This window comes from Zosterops lateralis, assembly GCF_965231275.1.
Source record: "Zosterops lateralis genome assembly, chromosome: 13".
Classification (NCBI taxonomy): Eukaryota; Metazoa; Chordata; class Aves; order Passeriformes; family Zosteropidae; genus Zosterops; species Zosterops lateralis.
In genome coordinates, this window is record NC_139773.1 from 10,535,808 (window position 1) to 10,548,147 (window position 12,340).

Here is a 12,340-nt window from a genome sequence, read left to right on the forward strand (position 1 = left end):
GCTTAGAATGAAAACTACATAACTACAATTTTTCTCAAGGCTATTCCTAGCAAGATTTTGGAATTCTGCCCCACAGCTATCATGACAAAATTTTGGCTGTGGTGGTATACTGTGCTTTTTAAAAAAAGCCAATAATATGATTACAGTATGATATCAGCCAGAAACATTGTCTCTGGTATTTTTCTACCATGTTCCTAAATGCATCGAGACATTTGGAACTGCAGAACCAGTGCATGATAGTTGGTTGTTACAAACTGTAAATGACCTTTTAATTTAGGGGATTTTTTTTGTGTCTATACCTCCTGGGAGTTCTAAAAGACGTACATGTCTTCTCTGTATCTTTTTTTTTCCAACACAGTTTGTGCAAATAATTCTGATGAAAAAGTTGCTCATCTCTGTGGCCCAGGAACATGGTTGACCCCATTTCTTCAAGCTGTCTACCTCTTTGTACAGTACATCATCATGGTTAATCTCCTGATTGCATTTTTCAAGTAAGTATATAGATAACAGTCAGTTTTTGCTAATAGTTGAACAAGTGTCAATCTCATTGCAATAAGATGACAAGAACTGATGCCAGATCAAAGCAATCCCATTTCCTGGAAGTTTTTTCAGGTTCTAAGGCTGGTCTTCCTCACTGCAAGCCCATGGCTAAGTTAGTGAAGTGTGTGATGTGACTGGTTCACATCACATCTGTGAGGTCAGGGGAATCAGAAGTTCAAGGAAATTTAAAGGCATTTTGTAACTTCTCTTTGTCAGAAAATAAACAAAATTATTTCTGTCTTTGACTGTTGTTCCTAAATTAATTTAATGTTCTCCAGTTGGTTGGGTGTAGTAAGTTGTCTTTTATAGTTCTCTGCAAGTGTTTGATTTATGGGCATAAGCAGCTCACAAACACTGAAGAATGCAGACTGCAGAATTAACATGGTGTGATATAAAATTTATGGATTTAGTTAGAAAGAATTAATTTTTTTTGTTCAGCAAGCTTGAAATTTGATCTCAGTGTAATTTATTTCTAGTAAAGATACTGAGATGTTACCTGATAGAGGAGAATTTCTTTAGCCCTCTCCTTGCTCTGGATCATGGTGTTCTCTTGAATGTGTTTCCAATTTCCACAAAAATAATTTTGCGGCAAAAAATGTGTTTATGCTTTTGTCTCTTAACTGGCTTCAGAATTCAAGATTGTTATCAAAGTGTTAAAAAACCAAACAATCCAAACACCAACAACTCCCCACCACCCCAAAACGCACCTTGATGTGTTAATATTGTTCTGTTCCCTTTCAGCAACGTGTATTTACAAGTCAAGGCAATTTCAAACATTGTGTGGAAGTATCAGCGCTATCATTTCATTATGGCCTACCATGAAAAACCTGTTCTCCCTCCACCACTGATCATTCTTAGCCACATGGCTTCCCTGTTCTGCTGTATATGTAAAAGAAGAAAGACAGACAAGACTTCAGATGGGCCAAGTATGAACAGTTATCCAAAAAAATTGCAGTCATGTTTTTGGTATGGTTAAAGCAAATGGTCAGAAAAGCACCATGGTCTTGGTTATAATAGATATTGTGAAAAAAGTCAAAGTGGGTCTTAATTTTATGTGTTTTCAATATTGATAATTCTTTTGAAAATTAGAAAAAAATCACTGTGCTTTTCTCAAGAATTTAATGCCAGCCCCTAGAAATCTCCAGTAAAACAAATCTATCAGACAAAAAGATGAGATTTCTTGTCTTTGCTAATGGCAAAGATTTTTTTCTTTCTGTAAAACTTCTTTGAAATTTAAAAAAAAAATAACATCCAGCTAAGGAATCCAGCTTCTTCCTCAAAGATAAAGGGATTAAACTGCAGGAGTGTAAGGAATGATAAAATATTGTGCATGTATCCTCTCAGAATTACTCTTTTTATTTTATTGTCAATCTTTGACCTTGAACATTTTCTTGCAATGAGAGAGGAAGGGTCTTAGGTGGCCCTCTGGTAGAAGGTGTTTTTTCTGTTTTGTTTTTATCGTGGTGTTTTATTGTTAACATTCTTTGTAGAGTTGTGACTATTAGTTTTCAGCATCTATACAACTTCACTACATATGTGTCATCTTAACTGTTGATCTCTTTTTAGAACTCTTCCTGACAGAAGAAGATCAGAAGAAACTTCATGATTTTGAAGAGCTGTGTGTCGAGATGTATTTCAATGAAAAGGATGATAAATTTCATTCTGGAAGTGAGGAGAGGATTCGAGTCACATTTGAACGGTAAGATATTTACAAGGAAAGTGTCTGAATAGAGAATTAGAACTTTTACAATTTTTTTAAATGTACTTTAAAGGGGGAGAAATGCAGCTAAAGACCGTAAAGTGTTTATGCAAATTTTATATGATATCTTTCCATTGCTGTGCAGAAACTGATAATGTGATTGATGCTTCTTGATCTGTCAAAGCACTCAGTAAACTGAGACAATTGTATTGTTTACTTTCCCATGATGTTTTAAGAAACTGATAGATTTCAGAAAGTGCTGTAGGCCTTCTATTGATATCTGTTTTAATTCTGTGATTCAGAAGTATGTACAAATACTGTATTACAAAACAGTCCAATGCTATCATATTATTGTGACATTTCCAAGTTGTTTTTCCCCCCGATTAAATGGACAGAAGGGGTTATAATCATGTTTCTTTTGCATATTGAGAAAAATACATTTCATATGTACTTCATAATTTGATTTTTCTTAGGGTGGAACAAATGTGCATTCAGATAAAGGAAGTTGGTGATCGTGTCAACTACATTAAAAGGTCATTACAGTCTTTAGATTCACAGATTGGCCACCTCCAGGATCTGTCTGCTCTAACTGTGGATACTTTGAAAACGCTGACAGCGCAGAAAGCCTCAGAAGCCAGCAAAGTTCATAACGAAATCACCCGGGAACTGAGCATTTCAAAGCATTTGGCACAAAATCTCATTGAGGATGGCTCTCTCAGATCATCTGTGTGGAAAAAGCACAGCATTGGAAATGTCTTTGGCTCTCTTCCACAAGGAGGCCTTGAGAGCAATAACGCATTACTCTGTAACATTTCTCTCCGTGATGACAAAGAAGTCCAACATAAGACAATCGGTCAGGAGTTGGCTCTGGTTCCCCGAAGAGAAGAAAAATACTTCCAAGAGGCAGGTTCCTCAGGCAGTGCCTTATTTTCAAATGCTATTTCCCCTCCAGAACTTCGCCAACGAATACAGGCTGCAGAGATCTCAAAATCCACTAGTAAAAGTAAAAAATTAGGCAACTCATCCAACAGCATGCCACATGTAACATCCCCAACAACAAAGCTTTTTGTTAGCACTCCATCTCGACCCAGTTGCAAAAGTCAGCTGGATTCTTCAGCAAAGCACGAAGAGACTGTTTTCTCTAAGGCTACAGAAGGAGATAATAATGTAGAATTTGGTGCATTTGTGGGTAAGTATAACAAAATAGATTCTGAATGTCCTGAAGTCATTATTAGCTGCTCTTATCCTCTTGCTTCTGGCTCTGCTTGCCTTGCTTTCACCCAACCTTGTGTTGAAAATGGAGGATACGTTAATTGTGGTTTTATTCATGATGAGAATGACACTAATGATAACTACAGCTGCAGAGTTGACAAATGTGCTCACCAATCCCCTGTCAAGTTAGCGAAGAACAAGCCCCAAACGAAGTTCTCTTTGTCAACGGGCGACTTGACGTCAACAGTCAACTGTGGCGGCTCACATGGAAAATTGAATATTAAAGATGAACTTTCCAAAAGTCAGCATGTCCATGCAATGGAGCTGCAAACCCGAGATTTATGTTCTAACATCCTTATGGGACTACTTCATAAACTGTGGACCAAATCTAAGCCACAAGGTTTGACTTATCAAGAATTGTATGGTATTTTGGGTGTATTCCGGTTGCAGGTGACTTTATTCTACCATTTTGCTCTGCTTTTTTTGCATTTAACATCTCTAATTTCCCTATGTTGCTTGAATGTGGTTTTTTTAACTGAAATTACAATTTCTCCATAATTCTGTGACATAGACAATATTTTTCTGAAAAACATTATCCAGTTGTTTAGTGTAGCAGTTTTGGGCAATTAGCAGCTGTACAACTTGGTACGAGCACTGTAGACAAACCTTTTGTGACTCATTATAAAGCTCCTGCCTTGTGATTGCATAAATCAAAAATATTGTCTATTTCTTGACGTAATTACAGAACACTACTCAGGCTGATGGAGTCCTGGACAAATATCTTTGTGGTATCTGTGTCAAGCTGAGGGTTCCTCCTATACTATATTTCTAAACACTGTTACAGCTGGGATCTTCCACTGTTGCCTAGGCTATTCTATGTTGGGGTCATTTTGGAAGCTTCCAAAGTCCTTTAATTCAATACAACATTTTGCCTCCTGAGTTCTGCCTAACAGTAAAAAGGTGGATGGTTTTGGTTAGTTACCTGCATATTTGAATGGTAAAACAGTGGCAGATTCATTGCAAAACACAGGTGTGGGTTTACTAACTGATGCCGGTAAAGTAGATAATGCTTTAAGTATGCTTAGTGTTTAGTAAAAGATGGTAATCTGGAATTGTCAGGTTGCCTGCAGAGTTGTTGTCTTGCTATAGTTGTTTAGGGATGTCTCAGTGTTTTCCAGAGATTTGCTGAGGTTGTGTAAATTTAAATCTCTAGAAAAGAATTTATTCTACTGCTGTGAAGCTTGGATTTTTAAGAAGTTGCCTACCTTAGCTATTTGTGTACAAGTGCCTCATGGGTGTAAAAAGAAAGCAAGGCTAAACAGAAATTATGGACGTGATTGTACAACTCTTATCTAATCTTTAAATGTACTTCACCACTAATAACTTTGAATACTAACTATACTTATTTACTGGAGCCAGATTTTTTGTATATGGTCCTCTGACATCTCTAGCATTTAGAACATACCCTTCATTCTTACTGCCCTCAATTTACAACACTTGTAATACCATGCAGGTTTCAATTGTGAAGCCAAGTAGATTTTCATTCATTATAAAGCCACACGCTTGGGAAAATTCTGAAAAGTATTTCTTGCAACTGTGAGGATGAAGGGTATATTGTAAAAGCTACCTCCAGGAAACTGTCTACTTTCCCTTCATTTGTCAAGCATACATAAAATACTGTAATCCAGGCCTCATTCCTTTCCTATGAGGAGCATACGCTTGAGTAAAAATTAAAAAAATTAGCTTTACTTTTTGAGTTGTGATGCTCCCCACTTCAGTGCAGGAAAGGCAATAGTTTGATACTGTTACACTGATCTTTACTTCAGCATGTTTGTAATGTCTTTCCTAGTGCAAACAGGCACACAGACCTTAGGTGGTTTGTAACCCTTTGCTATGGTGATGCAGACTATTGGCATGGTCAGAACGTTGGAGGTTGCCTTTGATTTTGAATACTCTTTTTGAATTCACTGTGTCAAAGGTCACAGAGACAGCATGGACCTACAGCGGTTCAAAGAGGCAGCCAGCAAAATGAAGGAAAGAAGTGCTGATATTGAGGTAAGCATGAAAGGCTTTGTCAGATATGTCAGTGGGGATAATTTTCTTTTAAACTATGAAGTCACCATATGTTTGGAAAAGTCTAGACCAAATATAGTCAAAAAACTTACACATTCCTTGCAGACTGTACTTTGCATCTGTTTCACAATTAAAAAAAATCCAGTGAAAACTCATGTAACCTTAACTGCCATCAAGTACTGTTGCTTCATAATAGGATACCAGTGAAATAATAAACAAGCTCTGCGGTTGAGCTAAGATGACTACAACTGTGAATCGAGATTAAAATTAAGCATTTCATAATTAGTGTTTAACTAAACGTTTTACGCTCATAAATTTCAAGATCAGCCTTTAGGAGGACTAGAGTGATTTTCATCATAATTTATAGAGGAAGATGACAGTGTATATAATTTCCAAAAGTGACAAAAATTGTTCATTATCCTTCCAAGAAGAAAAAGCTTTTTAATAAAGTTGTCATAAACTAAAATGTATAATTTCCATTGCCTTAAAGAATAATAAAAATTACTAAAATGGAAGAGTGATTAATCATAAATCTGCCTTCCAAGTACTATAGTGTGAGTGTGTGTTTGTGTATATATATATGAAAACTAGTTTCTGCCATGTAACTGTTGAATTAGTACATACAAATTACTATTTGCAGTTATCATGCATTTAGGGGAGAATATGCCTGAGAATTGCATTATGACCATTGACCATTTGCAGTGCTTCTGGTCTGCTGAGTTGCTTCTTCTGAACCTTTTGATGAGTATAATGTGTGACCAAAAAGCTTTTTGTGTGTATTTTTGGCACAGATTATTTGGTGTTAATGTTAAGAATTCACTTTGTTTCTTTGATAGGAACAACAGGAAGACTTCAAAAAAGCTATATTGGAGGGTATAGAGACAACCAGACTTCAAGTAAGTAAATTTTCCATTCATTAAAGGCTTTATTTTCAACAGTATTCTTTCCAGTAAAGATATGGGTCTCTGTTCTGATCACATTATCTGTAAACTGGATGTCTCCTTGACATAGGTCTCAATAGTTCTAGTGTTTAGGGATGTAAAGAAACAGTTTTCATGTACACAACCACATATCTGACACACATTTTGGACACAGGCACACACAGAGGCCTGTGTATGTGTTCATGTGTGTGAGGTGTATTCTGTAAGAGGGAAGGATGAAAAAGGGTGGTAACAACTTCCTAACTGTTACAATTTTAGGAATCAAAAGCAGGGCACAGTGAACATTTCATTCAGGTAACCACTTGAGTCAATAGATGAGTAAGGCCTATGCCACTCTACACACAAGTCCTAGTTTGTGATGAAACTACCTTTCTCATTTTTTGCAAAAAGTTCTTTGTTGGCAAAAGTTGACCACCTCAGTACATATTCCAAGAATGTGTAGTTTGCTGTAGGAAATTGCATTCATAAGCCATGTGTTTATGTGACAGGAGTTCACTACATTTTGTTGCTATTTTAAGTGGGTGCAAATTGAAATATAGTTTCTGCCAGAGCCACATTCTTATGTAAGAATTGACAGCCAACAAAGGCAAGAAACAGATGAGCTGAACACAGTGCTTGTAGTGATCCAGCCTAATGGAGGTTTCTGTACTTGTATCCTATTGTACCATTCCCTTGCAAAGAACTCTTTTGGTGTGGGTCAGGAGTCTTAATGTGTGCCTAAAAACGTTACAGCTGGTGGCTACTGTGAGAAGAGCATTTTAACTGAATTAATGCACTCAATTGATGCATTTCTCTGCAGTGAGATATTTGAAGTACATCCAGAAATTCTGAAGAATCCTGGCCAATCCTAAACAGAAAAACTGGGTAGATTGTGTTCCAAGAGTAGTAGTTGAAAGCAATAATGATAGATGACTGATGGTAAATCTAATTTTTTTAATTTTATTTTTTAGGGTCTTCAAACTGACAGTGGTCTACGACAATCCAGTTCTTGTGGTGGGTTCACTGACCCTCTGACAGCCCACTCAGAGCAGTGTAAGTCTGCTCTCTGTTCAGGTCCCCTAATGTTGTCTCCAACTTGCCTTGCTCATGGGTATCCTAAGATGCAAAGCAAACAGAAATGGTTTAATCATCTTGAAATATTTTCACATTTGGTGGTACTTGAATCTTCTGCCTCTTGTGTTTCTTCTATCTATGCCAGCTCAGTTCTGTTGCCTTTTATTTGCCACAGACAGCCAGAGTTGTAAAAAGTGAAGTGATCTAGTTAGCACTGCAAACTTCTTCTAAAGTTGTGGGTCAGGCTTGTTTCATGAGTTATGTTAAGCTATTTGTTCACTGTTAGGAAACAGGTGACAGTGACAGTGCCATTCTTTGTCCAGTTACAAATCTCCTCCCTTTGCAGTGTACAACAAGAGCAGGAGAGCATCGAGTGAAGACTCTCAGCAAGTTGACTCTAAAGCAGCCTTACTAACGGTTTGTATCAACCTTCTGTGACATTCTTGAGCAGAGCTAGAAGCTGAACAAATAAAGGAGAAGAAGCAGATGATAAAGAATAATACTGATTTGTGGACTTGCTTGTTCTAGGAGGCAACAGGAGACCTGTTTTCACTAAGGGAAAAAGTTGTGTATGTTCTCACTATGAAAATCTGTGCTGTTTTCTGTTTGTAGAAAAAAAATCAAAATTCTTTTCTTTTAAGGAAAAGAATTACTTAAATAATCCATAAACAGTAGTGAATATAGAGCCTTATTTGTTCTTTTAACTGTAGTTGCCATTTCTTGGTTGTATTTGGGTCTCTCCATTCAACTGCAGTTCAGTACAGCCTGGTTTATTTCCAATAAACAGGCTGTACTCCAAAAGCTTAAACCACATTACCACCCCACCTCCAACAGAATATACTGTGCTTTCCTTACAAAACTGAAGCCCTCTTTGTTTTTCCTCTCCTTTGTTTTAAAGGATTGGCTACAAGGCAGACCTTCAAATAGCAGTCAAACGTAAGTAAACTTTTTACTGATGGAACAGTTTTATCACTCTCTATTTTGATCTGTTTTCCCTTTTGGTTGTCTTTGGCTATAGTGGAATTTAGTTGCATTTAATGAGAAAAAACCCCACAAAGTTTGATTTTTTTTTTTTTCTTTTAATAAATAACCACGTGTGTTCACTGGGATCGTAGAATTGTCATAGAATGGTTTGGGTTGAAAGGTTCTCCCAGCCTGTCTCTGGAGCAGAGGGCTCCAGCCCTCAGAGTATCTTCGTGGCCTCCTCTGGGCTCTCTCCCAACAGGCTCTTCTTACCTTGGGGGCCCCAGAGATGGACACAATGCTCCAGCTGGGCTCTCACAGCAGAGCAGAGGGGCAGAATCATCCCCCTCAAACCTGCTGGTCACTCTTTCTGGGATGCAGCCCAGGATTGGGTTGGCTCCCTGGGCTGCAGGTGCTCATGGGTGGGTCAGGTTGAGTTCTCATCATGCTTTAACAGGTTCTGTGTAGATTAATGGTGTCACACTTTGGAGGGCAAAACATGAAAATGACTGTGTTGACACACAGTGAACAGCTTGCTTCCTGGTAAAGGTCTTTACCCAACCTTACAAACTAACCACCTCTGTAATAGTGCAGACATTGCTCTCGTTAACAATTACCCCCTGAGTTAACTGTTAAAGCCATTACCTTATTTATCTGATAACAGAAGAGGTAAGCTGTTGTGAACAAGTTTTAATTAAAGCACCTCTGTGGGAAAGAGCTCTTGTGATGCAAACTTTACATAATGTTGTGCATGACTTGGAGGTATTTAAAGTGTAGTTCTAAAAACATGAGATTACTTAACAGCTTTCCATTACTATTTTGTAATTAAGAAATCTGTACTGCCCTTGGAAAATAGGATAACAGGATAAAAGTGGTACTGTGAGGTTAACAAGGTGACCTAGGATGATGTGTCAATATCAGGGAATACAGAGTAAGTTTGGAAGGTGACTGTTGTTTTTGTGGCATTTCACAGGCCATCGGAAGAGGATGCATTGAATGGTAAGTTTTCTTTCTGCTCTAAAGGTTTTTATATATAGCCAAATGCTTGGGTCTTGTTTGGGAATGTATTTAATTGATGGTAATTTGGAATTTATTGGACACACTACTGTGATTTTTTAATTTTCTTTTTAACAAACAGCCTAGCATTAAGCGCTACAATTTGTATTTTCCCCCCGAGGTACTAAAAACTTAAGTGCAATATTTAATTTTCTTCAGCAGATCTGTTTCAAACACAAGTTGCTTGGCAGTTGATCTTTGTGTGTGGTATTTGAGTACATAAATTAGTAGCAAGAGTATCTCTTTTTTTCTTCTTTTTTCTCCTTAATCTCTTTTCAGGCATTGCTTCTCCTTTCAAGCCTATCATGGATATCAATTACTATTACTCAGGTGAGTCCCTCTGACAAACTAATATTTATATTTTTATTGACATTTATAAGATCTTTAAACTTCAATAAATGCTGTAATTTTCCTCTAGCTGTAGAAAGAAATAACCTGATGAGATTATCACAGAGCATTCCATTCACTCCTGTGCCTCCAAGAGGTAAGAATTGCATTTCTTGTTGCTGGTTCCCTATGGTCTTTTGGGGAATAAAAGCAAATCTTATATGGATTCTAATTTGGTTTGATCCTTTTAATATGGAAGGATCAAGGCAAAGTTCACAGTTTCTCACAGTGAAACAAGTGTGAAACTGAAGTCTTAATGAACTAAAAGATGTCTAGTCTCTGTCTTAGAAGGCTCAGAAATGTATGTGAGTATGACACCTTTTCTAGGGCAGCTCACTCGATTATGAAATACAGATTTAATTATAGTTGTCCTCAGAAATGGTGTTACAATGATGGTAGTATTGTACTAACAGTTTTATAACAAACTATTCTGGAAGGATACCTTTCAGTTTTCTTCATTTGTTTAAAGTGTAAACAAACATTTATTCAGTGTTCTTAGTGCTGTTTGAACAGTGTCATTAATAGGTCCTAAATAGGAGGACAAATTTTGCAGCTCTGTGAAAAAAAGCTGCAGAGGGGTCATCCCATTGGGCAGTTTAAATTTTTTGTTAATTCAAGATGTTTGTAATGACTTAATACTGCAGCTTGTTGTGAGTCATGGTGGGGGTTCAGTGCTTGTAATTTTAAACTTGGAAAATTCAATTCAGTGATTTGTTTTTTGTGCTGTGCTGCAGGTGAACCAGTCACTGTGTATCGCCTTGAAGAAAGTTCTCCCAGTATCCTGAACAACAGCATGTCCTCCTGGTCACAGCTGGGGCTCTGTGCTAAAATTGAATTCTTAAGTAAAGAGGAGATGGGAGGAGGTTTACGTCGAGCTCTCAAAGTTGTATGCACGTGGTCAGAATATGATATCCTGAAATCAGGACATCTTTATATCATCAAGTCTTTTCTTCCTGAAGTTGTGAATACTTGGTCAAGCATTTATAAGGAGGACACTGTGTTGCACTTGTGCTTGAGAGTAAGTTCTATCTTTGTTAGTTATTAAACATGGACAGGCATTATATGTTAAACAGGAATCATTTTCCCACTTGTAAACTAGTATATACTTACTAGAATAAGAAAAAAAGTTAGTCTGGGATTCTCTGTGAGCAAAAGGGTTAAAAACTCTGCTCCAAGATGGCTTATTTAATCAAAGAGTTCAAATTCTTAAAATACAGATATAATTTAAAAAGCAAATAATCTGTTACCCTATCCTGGGGAGTAGACACTGTTCCCACTGCCTGCTTGGCTCTGCTTTTCCTGTTCAATAATGCAGCTAATGAGGTGTGGGTTTGACTCACAGGAAATTCAGCAGCAGAGAGCAGCACAGAAACTCACCTTTGCATTCAACCAGATGAAGCCCAAATCCATCCCATACTCTCCAAGGTGAGTGTATTTAAATTGCCATTTTATTGCATGTTTTTGGCTCAGGGGAATGCCTACAGGGTTGTTAACAGATGCATCAATTATTTTAAGATACTCATATGTGGATGTCTTGGAATGTTGCTGTGAATGTGGCAAGCAGAATTGTCCTTGGCAGTATCATCCACTGATATTTTCTGCACTGATTCTAATCTAGTATCATCATCTAAATGGCATTGTATAATAGTTTAAAAGTATTTAAATTGTTAGTAAATCAAGTAAAAATATAATAGTAATGATAGATCTCTATTTTGGACCTATGTTCATAAAGTGTTCTTTTTACTAGGTTCTTGGAAGTTTTCCTGTTATATTGTCACTCTGCTGGTCAGTGGTTTGCAGTTGAAGAGTGCATGACTGGAGAGTTTAGAAAATATAATAACAATAATGGCGATGAAATAATCCCAACTAACATGCTGGAGGAGGTTATGCTGGCTTTCAGCCACTGGACGTATGAGTATACAAGAGGAGAACTGCTGGTATTAGATCTGCAAGGTAATGCCCTGACTTGAAACTTGCATTGGGGCCAAGGTGTATGTGGGTAATCAGAAGTATATCAGATTTAACTTTTTCTTCCTGTGCTGTCTGAAGGTGTTGGTGAAAATTTGACAGATCCCTCTGTGATAAAAGCTGGGGAAAAAAGGTAAGGGTAAAGAAAGACTTTAAGTATTACAAAATTTTCACTGGAAAGAGAACAGGGGTGAGTGATGTTTGTGTGCACTTTGTTTCTAAGGTCATACGATATGGTGTTCGGTCCAGCCAACCTGGGAGAGGATGCAATAAAAAACTTCAGAGCAAAGCACCACTGTAATTCCTGCTGCAGGAAACTGAAACTGCCTGGTAAGAGCTGCAGTGCCCTCCTTCTGAGACACTTATGTCATGAGATGTTGTACGACACGTAATGAAATGGTCAAGGCATGTTGTGAAAGTGGAACAAGTAATAAACAGCAGTTTTGTA

The 12,340-nt window shown here is 37.4% G+C and overlaps 1 protein-coding gene across 2 annotated transcripts in view; it reads left to right on the plus strand.

Annotated features, from left to right (window-relative positions):
* Positions 1 to 12,340, plus strand: part of TRPM7 (transient receptor potential cation channel subfamily M member 7) — a 51,451-nt gene that overhangs the window by 37,394 nt on the left and 1,717 nt on the right. The window contains exons 23-39 of one of the 2 annotated variants that reach the window (XM_083870575.1): positions 359 to 491; positions 1,282 to 1,466; positions 2,107 to 2,239; positions 2,713 to 3,428; positions 5,430 to 5,506; positions 6,361 to 6,420; positions 7,416 to 7,497; positions 7,865 to 7,935; positions 8,417 to 8,454; positions 9,455 to 9,480; positions 9,817 to 9,867; positions 9,956 to 10,021; positions 10,659 to 10,942; positions 11,267 to 11,349; positions 11,672 to 11,877; positions 11,974 to 12,025; positions 12,116 to 12,222. In XM_083870575.1, coding sequence (XP_083726701.1) covers positions 359 to 491; positions 1,282 to 1,466; positions 2,107 to 2,239; positions 2,713 to 3,428; positions 5,430 to 5,506; positions 6,361 to 6,420; positions 7,416 to 7,497; positions 7,865 to 7,935; positions 8,417 to 8,454; positions 9,455 to 9,480; positions 9,817 to 9,867; positions 9,956 to 10,021; positions 10,659 to 10,942; positions 11,267 to 11,349; positions 11,672 to 11,877; positions 11,974 to 12,025; positions 12,116 to 12,222 — 2,370 coding nt within the window. Of the gene's footprint in view, positions 1 to 358; positions 492 to 1,281; positions 1,467 to 2,106; positions 2,240 to 2,712; positions 3,429 to 5,429; positions 5,507 to 6,360; positions 6,421 to 7,415; positions 7,498 to 7,864; positions 7,936 to 8,416; positions 8,455 to 9,454; positions 9,481 to 9,816; positions 9,868 to 9,955; positions 10,022 to 10,658; positions 10,943 to 11,266; positions 11,350 to 11,671; positions 11,878 to 11,973; positions 12,026 to 12,112; positions 12,223 to 12,340 lie in introns of both variants that reach the window. The other variant, XM_083870576.1, reaches the window with a different exon arrangement.